This window comes from Anomaloglossus baeobatrachus, chromosome 10, assembly GCF_048569485.1.
Source record: "Anomaloglossus baeobatrachus isolate aAnoBae1 chromosome 10, aAnoBae1.hap1, whole genome shotgun sequence".
Classification (NCBI taxonomy): Eukaryota; Metazoa; Chordata; class Amphibia; order Anura; family Aromobatidae; genus Anomaloglossus; species Anomaloglossus baeobatrachus.
Window position 1 is genome coordinate 56,256,012 of NC_134362.1, and position 12,500 is coordinate 56,268,511.

At 52.7% G+C, this 12,500-nt stretch overlaps 1 protein-coding gene across 1 annotated transcript in view; it reads right to left on the reverse strand.

Moving 5' to 3' along the window:
* ATG2A (autophagy related 2A) overlaps positions 1–12,500 on the reverse strand; it is a 306,688-nt gene that overhangs the window by 124,955 nt on the left and 169,233 nt on the right. Inside the window, exons 22-24 of the mRNA XM_075326760.1 lie at positions 5,991–6,184; positions 5,310–5,390; positions 3,884–3,990 (exon numbers count right to left, since the gene is read on the reverse strand). Of these exons, the coding sequence (XP_075182875.1) occupies positions 3,884–3,990; positions 5,310–5,390; positions 5,991–6,184 (382 nt within the window). The remainder of the gene's footprint in view (positions 1–3,883; positions 3,991–5,309; positions 5,391–5,990; positions 6,185–12,500) is intronic.

Genomic DNA, 12,500 nt, shown 5'->3' on the forward strand with positions numbered 1-12,500 from the left:
AATTGCTTTGTGTGGCCTCCGGAGGCAGTGCTATACACCCAATCGTCTGGGTCTCCCAATAGAGCGCCGAAGAAAGGACCTTTTTTCTGACCATGAGGTGGGAAGAAGCCACCACCGTAGAGATTCTTTGGCCGCCTGAGAAGGGAGACGTCTCTGTCGATGGGCGTCGACTTCCCGTCTCATTGGCGGAGAATGTCCCATTGTAGTGGACGCAGATGAAACTGCGCGAAAGGGACTGCCGCCATTGCTACCATCTTACGTGAGAAGTGCATGAGGCGTCTCAAAGTGTGCGACTGATCCTAAGGAGAGATTGCAGCCTTGTCTGTAGTGAACGCTGTTTGTCTAGCGGAAGCTTCACTATCGCTGAGAGAGTATGAAACTCCATGCCTAGATATGTTAGTGATTGGCCCGGGGTCGGATCTGACTTTGAAAAGTTGATGATCCACCCGAAACTCTGGAGAGTCTCCAGCGTAACGTTCGGCTGTGTTGGCATGTTCCTTAAGAGGGTGCCTTGACAAGTAGATCTCCCAAACACGGGATCACAGAGTGACCTTGAGATTGCAGGACTGGTACTACTGCTGCCATGACCTTAGCGAAGACCCGTGGGGCTATCGCCAGCCGGAAGGCAGAGTTACGAACTGAAGGTGTTCGCGTGTTATAACAAAGCGTAGAAACGCTGGAGCTCTGGATCAATCGGCACGTGGGGATAAGCATCCTTGACGTCTATCGATGTTAGGAAATTTCCTTGAAACATTGAGGCGATGACGGAGCGGGGGATTACATCCGGAACCGCCTGGTGTTCACGAGCTGGTTGAGCCGTGTTAGATCCAGAACGGGACGGAAATACTCGTCCTTTCTTGGCATCGCAAATAATTCGGAGTAAAACCGTGACCTTGTTCCTGAAGAGGAACGGGGGTCACCACTCGTTGTGCCTTTAGAGTGCCCACCGCCTGCAGAAGAGCATCGGCTCGGTCGGGAGGTGGAGAAGTTCCGAAGAATTGAGTTGGAGGACGAGAACTGAACTCTATCCTGTACCCGTGAGACAGAATGTCTCTCACCCAACGGTCTTTGACCTGTGACAGCGAAATATCGCCAAGGCGGGAGAGCCTGCTACCGACCGAGGATGCGGAGAGAGGAGGCCGCAAGTCATGAGGAAGCCTCTTGGAAGTGGGTTTTCAGGCTGTCTTTTTTGGGCGTGACTGAGCCCGCCAAGAAACTGAGCTCCTCTGATCCTTTAGAGTCCTCTGCCCGAGCCTTGAAAAGACTGAAAACCCCGACTGTCCCTTGGTATGTTGGGGTTTGTTTTGTCTGGGCTGAGGTAAGGAAGAATCCTTACTCTTGAACTGTTTAATGATTACATCTCACGCACACTAAACAGTCGGTCAGCAGAACAAGGCAAACTGGTTAAGCCCTTTTTTGGAAGCAGAATCTGCCTGCCATTCAGTTAACACCCAGGCCCTGCGTAAAACCACGGAGTGAGCGGACGCCACTGCCGTACGGGTCGTAGAGTCCAGGACAGCATTAATCGCATAAGACGCAAATGCAGACATTTGGGCGGTTAAGGATGACACTTGCGGAACAGATGTACGTGTGACCGTGTCCATCTGTGTAAGACAAGCTGAAGTAGCTTGGGGTGCCTCTACGGCTGCGAATGCTGGAGCTAACAGCGCGCCGATAGCCTCATAGATGGATTTCGACCAGAGATCCCTCTGTCTGTCAGTGGCATCTTTAAGTGCAGCCCCATCTTCCACTGCAACTATGGATCTAGCTGCAAGCTGGAGATTGGAGGATGCCCCTTGGGACACTGGGTCCAGCCATTGCCCACGTCAGGGGGTAGGGATAACGTGTATCCTCAGCCGTTTGGAGAAGCGCTTAACTGAATAAGCGTGGTGTTCCTGGACTGCCTGTGTAAAGTCAGGGTGGTCAAGGAAAGTATTTAATTTACGCTTGGGATACGTGAATGGAATTTCTCCTGCTATGAAGCTGACTCTTCCACTGGAGGAGGTGGGGGAGAAATAACTAACATTCTATTGATGGACGCTATGAGATTATTGACTATGGCGTCACCATCAGGTGTATCCAGATTGAGAGCGGTCTCAGGATTAGATCTTGAGCAGCTACCTCCGCCACATCACACAGAGAGTCCGCTTGCTGGGACCCTGACTAGTGTGATGAAGTCGATGGCCGCTCATAGTGAGCCTCTCAGACTATCTGGGACTGTCGTCCGTGTCAGATCACTCTGGGAAGCACATGACCCCTCGGAGCTCAAAGTTGTTCCCACTGAGGGGGACCATGGATAATGATGAACAGTGGCCATGGGTTTGAGAGACGTCTGGACTGCAAGGCTTCTAGTCTCATAGCCATAGTCTCAGAAAATCTGTCAGTAAATACTGCAGGCACCGTCCCCATGTCCTGGACGATTAGCAGAGACTCCGTAGTATACAATGGGGGTCTATGTACACTGCCGGCCATATAGCCATACATGCTGTACCGGCTGCATAGAAAACATGTGCTTCTGCACCTCTGTTTTACACAGACAATATGCTGTTATGTCCTCCACACAAACAAGGAGGGTATATACAAAAATGCCACCAAACAGTGCAATGCATAGTGAATAAGCATATATGTATATGTGCACTTCGGCACTAGTGGAGGCAGCCCCACAGGTGCTGTTTAACGCCTGGTCACAGCGGTTGTGTGACTATCCGAATCCCTGCCAGGGATTCCTAAACTTGTCTCTTCTGTCGCTACAGAAAACACTGACAAGAATGGCTGCCGGCGTCCTGTGTAGAGGAGGAAGCCGTGGGCGTGCCTGAGAAAATGCGGGAATCCGGCTTCACAGCGTACACAGTGAGAGGGGTGGAGTATGCAAAGCATACTCCAGCTCTCAGCGCTGCCGGATTCACCGTGCATCCAGTGAGAGGGGTGGAGTATGCAAAGCATACTCCAGCTCTCAGCGCTGCCGTGCTGTGCAGCGTCACGCCCCTACCCTGACTGGCAGGTCTGTGGGCGGAAACGAAGTGAGACTAGGCCGCGCAAGCCGGGGACTCGAGTTGATAAGCGCGGCCGGCATATAAGCCTTGGTCGGCGCGGAAGTCCCCGGCGCACCACAAGTCCCAGGCGCGCCCGAAATAAAAATGGCAACGGCGGTTAGCGCGGTAGTCCCCCTAATACACTAACACACCCAGCAAGCTGTAGTGTGCGATGGCACTAGTGCGGGCAGCGCCGCCGTCCCTGGCGCACTAACACACCCAGCAATGCTGCCGTGTGTCTGCGCGGTCCCCACAGGGACACAGAGTACCTTAACGTATCAGGGCCATGTCCCTGAGGATACTCCGCTCCATGTCCAGCAGATTCCCAGGAGATGTGGATGGAGCACGGCCTCAGTGCCTGGAGGCCGGTAAGATCCCACTTCACCAGAGCCCTCAGGGGGATGGGGAAGGAAAACAGCATGTGGGCTCCAGCCTCCGTACCCGCAATGGGTACCTCAACCTTAACAAACACCCGACAAGAGTGGGGTGAGAAGGGAGCATGCTGGGGGCCCTTTAGTATGGGCTCTCTTTTCTTCCATCCGATATAGTCAGCAGCTACTGCTGACTAAACAGTGGAGCTATGCGTGGATGTCTGACCTCCTTCGCACAAAGCACAAAACTGGTGAGCCAGTGATCCCACTGGGGGTGTATAGCCAGAAGGGGAGGGGCCTTACACTTTTTAGTGTAATACTTTGTGTGGCCTCCGGAGGCAGTAGCTATACACCCCAATTGTCTGGGTCTCCCAATGGAGCGACAAAGAAAGATGTAATGGCAATTACACGGTGTTTATCCATTTATATATAGTGTGTACAATTGTGTACAATATCGACCATACAATTTGTCTTTCTTACCTGTAATCCACGGCACAGCTAAAGAGATGGGTGTGCAGTATAGTGATAACCGCTGGGGGACTGTAGCCCAAAATGGGATCATCAACTACATCTAGAAAATCCATAATCTGAAGATAAAGAAAGAAAATGATGGAAAGAATAGGATATAGCCAGGGGTGTCAGGCAGGAGCTTACTAAAATCGACAATTACAGAAAAGATACATGATCGCTTTACCCAAGAGTATGTGGATAACTGATATGGAAGCCCATACATAGTAGATAAAACTGAAATTACATGGTTTATTCCTCCCAGGATTATCGTCTAATTTGTTTAGACTGACCGACAAACTTTCAAATAGTTCAAAACACTGATGAGCATATTGGATTTTTTGGGTCTGGATCATCACTGACCAATATTGGCCAATAAAGGCTGTGATGTGTTTAGGGCCATTGGTGAAAGATTGTTTGTCGACCAATTTTAAAATACTATGTACGTATAGGGGCCTTAAAGAGGACAAATCACCAGGATTTTCCTCTATAAACTAAAGCCAGTGCTATACTGGTGCTATCATGCTGATTCCATACATACCTTTAGTTGTTATATCAGATGTATACTTTCTAAAATACCAGCAAGTAAAGTTTGTGAAATGCACTGTAATCTGATGAGAGGGAGGTGCAACAAAATATCCAATAGGTGGGTTGTGTTTTCTTAGTTATTCCCGCTCCTGTCTGCTGCCTGTCCTTCCTCTCCCGGTCTCTGTTATTACAAGGGGAGGAAGGATAGGGGGAGAGGGGGAGGAAGGACAGACAAGCAGATAGGGGTGGAAATAAATAGCAAAACCCAACCCACCTATATTCTGCAGCACCTATCACTAACAGTGCATTTCTCAACTTTACTTGCCTGTTTTTCATAAAGTATACATCCGATCTCACAACTAAAGGTATGTATAGAATCAGCATGATAGCGTCAGTATAGCACTGGCTTTAGTTTATATATCAAAATCCTGGAGGTTGGTCCACTCGAAATGAGTTGGCCTGGCGTAAGACAAATATTTTCAGTCAATGTGTGGCACTGCATACTGCTGAATCGTGACAGCGTGCGGTGTGCGCACAGTCACAAATTCCCAGTATTGCTGGGATGAGCAGGCAGTCATGTGACCGCATTTATGCAACATGCATATTTGGGGGTCATATGTTGACCATCACGTTCAGATTCTCTCCATAGAAGCAAACTGAGAAAAGCCAGATGACACTAGATAGTACCATATGAAAGTCTCATACATGTAGTCACGTGACCACCCAGCAAGACCGGAGAATTGTGACAGCAAGCACACCGCACACTGTCATGATTCGGCAGTCTGTAGTCCCAAGAAGTAACTGTAGACGTTTACCCCAAGCATAGATGACCCCTTTAAAGTTGTCTATATATAGAATGAAAATTGCTCACTTGACTGTGCCAGCTCTGATTTGGAAGTGCCATGTGGTGACGTAGCGTAGCGCCATCTAGTCTCAGAGCCACCAGGAATTCCTGGAAAAAATACACACATGCATAGTTAGATAATGGAGTCCTCAAATATATATTTCCAAAATTAATTTTTTATCGTGACAAGCTACAAACTTTGTCATCTAAATGTTTGGCTTTTCTTTGTTTTCTCGGATAACTCCAGTTTAGCCCCTCCGCCCACGGATTTACCATTCCATCACACAAGAGAGTTGTTCTTATTATTGTTCTTATTAGTCGTGCCCAGCTTATTACTCATGAGTGCCAGCTGTATTGTACAGTCTGCATTCTGCCACAATGGCCAGAATTACAGGTACCATCATTCCTGGCCATTTAAACCCTTGTATGGCATGGTCAACATCTAAAGTAAGGCAAAATTGCATGCTTTCTTCCGGTGATTTTGCAATGCAGATCCACAGTTTATATATGGCAGAAAACCTGGCAAGAGACGATTCGCAGGGGTCCAGTCTGGCAACGACAGAGGACACTGGATCCTGCGGATCATGTCTCATCATCTCTAATTTTCCGTGCTAATACAAAGATCTAACCCTTTACTTCTATGACCGAAAGTTCTTTATTTCTTTACCTGCCGCTTTTATTGCTAAATTGTTAAATATAATAAGCTACCTTCACATTCTTCACAAGATTGAGGTCAATACGGACAGAAAGCGAAAGCATCTTGGGGCTCTTGTCTTTTCGATCTCCGGATAGTTGTGCAGAGACCCCCTCTTCCGAAATGTATATAGTGGGGTTCAAGTTTTCAGGTTGTACAAAAGTGGGAATTTCTAGTGTGCTTGGCGGTAAATAATCTTCGACACAGGCTGCAAAGAATAAAAATCATCATTAAAGATGTAAGAGGTAAGGCTGCTTTCACATGCATGCTGGATGGTTTTATTTTTTTTACAGCAAAAGCGGATCCTGTGTTTCCAAAGAGAAACTCATGCAAACGCAAGTGTAATTTTGTAGGATCCTTTCACTTGAAGTTTATGGGCCGGCATTTATAGTCATGTGAACGGGAGTCAATGGAAGGAGAGGGAGAGCGAGAGCGAGAGGGAGAGAGCAAGAGAGAGAGGAGGAGAGAGCGAGGGCGAGAGGGCGAGCGAGAGGGCGAGCGAGAGGGCGAGCGAGAGGGCGAGCGAGAGGGCGAGCGAGAGGGCGAGCGAGAGGGCGAGCGAGAGGGCGAGCGAGAGGGCGAGCGAGAGGGCGAGCGAGAGGGCGAGCGAGAGGGCGAGCGAGAGGGCGAGCGAGAGGGCGAGCGAGAGGGCGAGCGAGAGGGCGAGCGAGAGGGCGAGCAAGAGGGCGAGCAAGAGGGCGAGCAAGAGGGCGAGCAAGAGGGCGAGCAAGAGGGCGAGCAAGAGGGCGAGCAAGAGGGCGAGCAAGAGGGCGAGCAAGAGGGCGAGCAAGAGGGCGAGCAAGAGGGCGAGCGAGGGGGTGAGGGTGAGAGGGCGAGGGGGCGAGGGCGAGGGGGCGAGAAAGCGAGGGGGGCGAGGGCGAGCAAGAGGGCGAGGGGGCAAGGGGGCGAGGGGGCAAGGGCGAGCAAGAGGGCGAGGGGGCAAGGGGGCGAGGGGGCAAGGGCGAGCAAGAGGGCGAGGGGGCAAGGGGGCGAGGGGGCAAGGGCGAGCAAGAGGGCGAGGGGGCAAGGGGGCGAGGGGGCAAGGGGGCGAGGGGGCAAGGGCGAGCTAGAGGGCGAGGGGGCGAGGGCGAGCGAGGGGGTGAGGGCGAGGGGGCGAGGGGGGCGAGGGCGAGCAAGAGGGCGAGGGCGCGAGGAGGCGAGGGCGCGAGGGGGCGAGGGCGCGAGGGGGCGAGGGCGCGAGGGGGCGAGGGCGCGAGGGGGCGAGGGCGAGGGAGAGGGGGCGAGGGGGAGCGAGAGGGGGAGCGAGAGGGGGAGCGAGAGGGGGAGCGAGAGGGGGAGCGAGAGGGGGAGCGAGAGGGGGAGCGAGAGGGGGAGCGAGAGGGGGAGCGAGAGGGGGAGCGAGAGGGGGAGCGAGAGGGGGAGCGAGAGGGGGAGCGAGAGGGGGAGCGAGAGGGGGAGCGAGAGGGGGAGCGAGAGGGGGAGCGAGAGGGGGAGCGAGAGGGGGAGCGAGAGGGGGAGCGAGAGGGGGAGCGAGAGGGGGAGCGAGAGGGGGAGCGAGAGGGGGAGCGAGAGGGGGAGCGAGAGGGGGAGCGAGAGGGGGAGCGAGAGGGGGAGCGAGAGAGGGAGCGAGAGAGGGAGCGAGAGAGGGAGCGAGAGAGGGAGCGAGAGAGGGAGGGAGGAGAGGGGGGACTGAGAAAGAAAGTGTTTCTGGGCATGCTCAGTAGAGCAAACCGGATCCTTTTTTATCAGCATACCACCATTGACATGCAGTTGCGTGCTGTTTAGTCAGGATCCAGTGACTTGCTGTACTTGGATGTAGCTCAAAGAAGGGAATTTTGTTACTTACCGTAAATTCCTTTTCTTCTAGCTCTTATTGGGAGACCCAGACGATTGGGTGTATAGCACTGCCTCCGGAGGCCACACAAAGCAATTACACTAAAAAGTGTAAGGCCCCTCCCCTTCTGGCTATACACCCCCAATGGGATCACTGGCTCACCAGTTTTAGTGCAAAAGCAAGAAGGAGGAAAGCCAATAACTGGTTTAAACAAATTCTCTCCGAGTAACATCGTAGAACTGAAAACCGTTCAACATGAACAACATGTGTACCCGCAAACAAACCAAAAATCCCGAAGGACAACAGGGCGGGTGCTGGGTCTCCCAATAAGAGCTAGAAGAAAAGGAATTTACGGTAAGTAACAAAATTCCCTTCTTCAGTGCTCCATTGGGAGACCCAGACGATTGGGACGTCCAAAAGCTGTCCCTGGGTGGGTAAAGAAATACCTCATGTTAGAGCTGCAAGACAGCCCTCCCCTACGGGGAGGCAACCGCCGCCTGCAGGACTCTTCTACCTAGGCTGGCGTCCGCCGAAGCATAGGTATGCACCTGATAATGTTTGGTGAAAGTGTGCAGACTCGACCAGGTAGCTGCCTGGCACACCTGTTGAGCCGTAGCCTGGTGTCGTAATGCCCAGGATGCACCCACGGCTCTGGTAGAATGGGCCTTCAGCCCTGATGGAACCGGAAGCCCAGCAGAACGGTAGGCTTCAAGAATTGGTTCTTTGATCCATCGAGCCAGGGTGGCCTTAGAAGCCTGCGACCCTTTGCGCTGACCAGCGACAAGGACAAAGAGTGCATCCGAACGGCGCAAGGGCGCCGTGCGGGAAATGTAGATTCTGAGTGCTCTCACCAGATCTAACAAATGTAAATCTTTCTCATACCGATGAACTGCATGAGGACAAAACGAAGGCAAAGAGATATCCTGATTAAGATGAAAAGAGGATACCACCTTCGGGAGAAACTCCTGAATGGGGCGCAGCACAACCTTGTCCTGGTGGAAGACCAGGAAGGGAGCCTTGGATGATAGTGCTGCCAGCTCAGACACTCTCCGAAGAGATGTGATCGCTACCAGAAAAGCCACTTTCTGTGATAGTCTAGAAAGTGAAACCTCCCTCAGAGGCTCGAAGGGCGGCTTCTGGAGGGCAACTAGTACCCTGTTCAGATCCCATGGATCTAACGGCCGCTTGTACGGGGGTACGATATGGCAAACCCCCTGTAGGAACGTGCGCACCTTAGGAAGGCGTGCCAAACGCCTCTGAAAAAAGACGGATAGCGCCGAGACCTGACCTTTAAGGGAGCTGAGCGACAAACCTTTTTCTAACCCAGATTGCAGGAAAGAAAGAAAGGTAGGCAATGCAAATGGCCAGGGAGACACTCCCTGAGCAGAGGACCAGGATAAGAATATCCTCCACGTTCTGTGGTAGATCTTAGCGGACGTGGGCTTCCTAGCCTGTCTCATGGTGGCAACGACCCCTTGGGACAATCCTGAAGACGCTAGGATCCAGGACTCAATGGCCACACAGTCAGGTTCAGGGCCGCAGAATTCCGATGGAAAAACGGCCCTTGGGACAGTAAGTCTGGTCGGTCTGGGAGTGCCCACGGTTGGCCGACCGTGAGCTGCCACAGATCCGGATACCACGCCCTCCTCGGCCAGTCTGGGGCGACAAGTATGACGCGGCTGCAATCGGATCTGATCTTGCGTAGCACTCTGGGCAAGAGTGCCAGAGGTGGAAACACATAAGGGAGCCGGAACTGCGACCAATCTTGCACTAGGGCGTCTGCCGCCAGCGCTCTTTGATCGCGAGACCGTGCCATGAAGGTTGGGACCTTGTTGTTGTGCCGTGACGCCAGTAGGTCGACGTCCGGCACCCCCCAGCGGCGACAGATTTCCTGAAACACGTCTGGGTGAAGTGACCATTCCCCTGCGTCCATGCCCTGGCGACTGAGGAAGTCTGCTTCCCAGTTTTCTACGCCGGGGATGTGAACTGCGGATATGGTGGAGGCTGTGGCTTCCACCCACATCAGAATCCGCCGGACTTCCTGGAAGGCTTGCCGACTGCGTGTCCCCCCTTGGTGGTTGATGTATGCCACCGCTGTGGAGTTGTCCGACTGAATTCGGATCTGCCTTCCTTCCAGCCACTGCTGGAAGGCTAGTAGGGCAAGATACACTGCTCTGATTTCCAGAACATTGATCTGAAGGGTGGACTCCTGCCGAGTCCACGTACCCTGAGCCCTATGGTGGAGAAAAACTGCTCCCCACCCTGACAGACTCGCGTCTGTCGTGACCACCGCCCAAGACGGTGGTAGGAAGGATCTTCCCTGTGATAATGAGGTGGGAAGAAGCCACCACTGCAGAGAGTCTTTGGCCGTCTGGGAAAGGGAGACTTTCCTGTCCAGGGATGTTGACTTCCCGTCCCATTGGCGGAGAATGTCCCGTTGAAGTGGACGCAGATGAAACTGCGCAAACGGAACCGCCTCTATTGCCGCCACCATCTTCCCGAGGAAGTGCATGAGGCGTCTTAAGGAGTGCGACTGACTTTGAAGGAGAGCCTGCACCCCAGTCTGTAGAGACCGCTGCTTGTCCAGCGGAAGCTTCACTATCGCTGAGAGAGTATGAAACTCCATGCCAAGATACGTTAGTGATTGGGTCGGTGACAGATTTGACTTTGGGAAGTTGATGATCCACCCGAAAGTCTGGAGAGTCTCCAGCGCAACGTTCAGGCTGTGTTGGCATGCCTCTTGAGAGGGTGCCTTGACCAGTAGATCGTCCAAGTAAGGGATCACAGAGTGTCCGTGAGAGTGCAAGACTGCTACCACTGCCGCCATGATCTTGGTGAACACCCGAGGGGCTGTCGCCAGACCAAATGGCAGAGCTACGAACTGAAGATGGTCGTCTCCTATCACGAAGCGTAGAAAGCGTTGGTGCTCTGTAGCAATCGGCACGTGGAGATAAGCATCCTTGATGTCTATTGATGCTAGGAAATCTCCTTGAGACATTGAGGCAATGACTGAGCGGAGGGATTCCATCCGGAACCGCCTGGCGTTCACATGCTTGTTGAGCAGCTTTAGGTCCAGAACAGGACGGAAGGAGCCGTCCTTTTTTGGAACCACAAAGAGATTGGAGTAAAATCCTCGCCCCCGTTCCTGAGGGGGGACAGGGATCACGACTCCTTCTGCTCTTAGAGAGTCCACCGCCTGCAGCAGGGCATCTGCTCGGTTGGGGTGTGGGGAGGTTCTGAAGAACCGAAGTGGAGGTCGAGAACTGAACTCGATTCTGTACCCGCGAGACAAAATGTCTGTTACCCACCGGTCCTTGACCTGTGACAGCCAAATGTCGCAAAAGCGGGAGAGCCTGCCACCGACCGAGGATGCGGAGGGAGGAGGCCGAAAGTCATGAGGTAGCCGCTTTGGAAGCGGTTCCTCCATTTGCTTTCCTGGGGCGTGAGTGAGCCCGCCAGGAATCTGAGCTCCCTTGTTCCTTCTGAGTCCTTTTGGACGAGGAGAATTGGGCCTTGCCCGAGCCTCGAAAGGACCGAAACCTCGACTGCCACTTTTTCTGTTGAGGTTTACTTGCTCTGGGCTGTGGTAAGGAAGAGTCCTTACCCTTGGACTGTTTTATGATTTCAGCCAATGGCTCACCAAACAGTCTGTCTCTAGATAATGGCAAGCTGGTTAAGCATTTTTTGGAACCAGCATCTGCTTTCCAGTCCTTTAACCACAAGGCTCTGCGCAAAACCACAGAATTGGCGAACGCCATAGCGGTACGGCTCGTAGATTCTAGGACAGCATTGATAGCATAGGTCGCAAACGCAGACATTTGCGAAGTTAGGGACGCCACCTGCGGCACTGCTGGATGTATGATAGCATCCACCTGTGCTAAACCAGCTGAAATAGCTTGGAGTGCCCACACGGCCGCGAATGCTGGAGCAAACGACGCGCCGATAGCTTCATAGACAGATTTCAACCAAAGGTCCATCTGTCTGTCGTTGGCATCTTTAAGTGAAGCGCCATCCTCTACTGCGACTATGGATCTAGCCGCAAGCTTGGAAATTGGGGGATCCACCTTTGGACACTGGGTCCAGCGTTTGGCCACCTCAGAGGGAAAAGGATAACGGGTATCCTTAGAACGTTTAGAGAAACGCTTGTCTGGATGAGCGTCGTGTTTCTGGATCGATTCTCTGAAGTCAGAGTGGTCCAAAAAAGCACTTAATTTACGCTTGGGATACAGGAAATGGAACTTCTCCTGCTGTGCCGCTGCCTCCTCTGCAGAAGGGGCTGGGGGAGAAATATCCAACAGTCTATTAATTGCCGATATAAGGTCATTAACCATGGCGTCACCATCAGGGGCATCCAGATTGAAAGGAGCCTCAGGATTAGAATCCTGATCACCGTCCTCAGTCTCATCACAGAGAGACTCTTCTCGCTGAGACCCTGAGCAGTGTGATGACGTGGAGGGTCTTTCCCAGCGAGCTCGCTTAGGCTGCCTGGGACTGTCATCTGAGTCAGAGACTTCAGCCTGTGATGCTTGAGACCCCCTTGAAGTACGGATTAGTTCCAACTGAGGGGGACCGGAGAGCATAGACACAGCAGTGTCCATGGTCTGAGTAACTGGCCTGGACTGCAAGGTCTCCAGGATTTTTGACATAGTCACAGACATTTTATCAGCAAAAACTGCAAAGTCTGTCCCCGTCACCGGGGCAGGGTTCACAGGCGTCTCTGCCTGGGCTA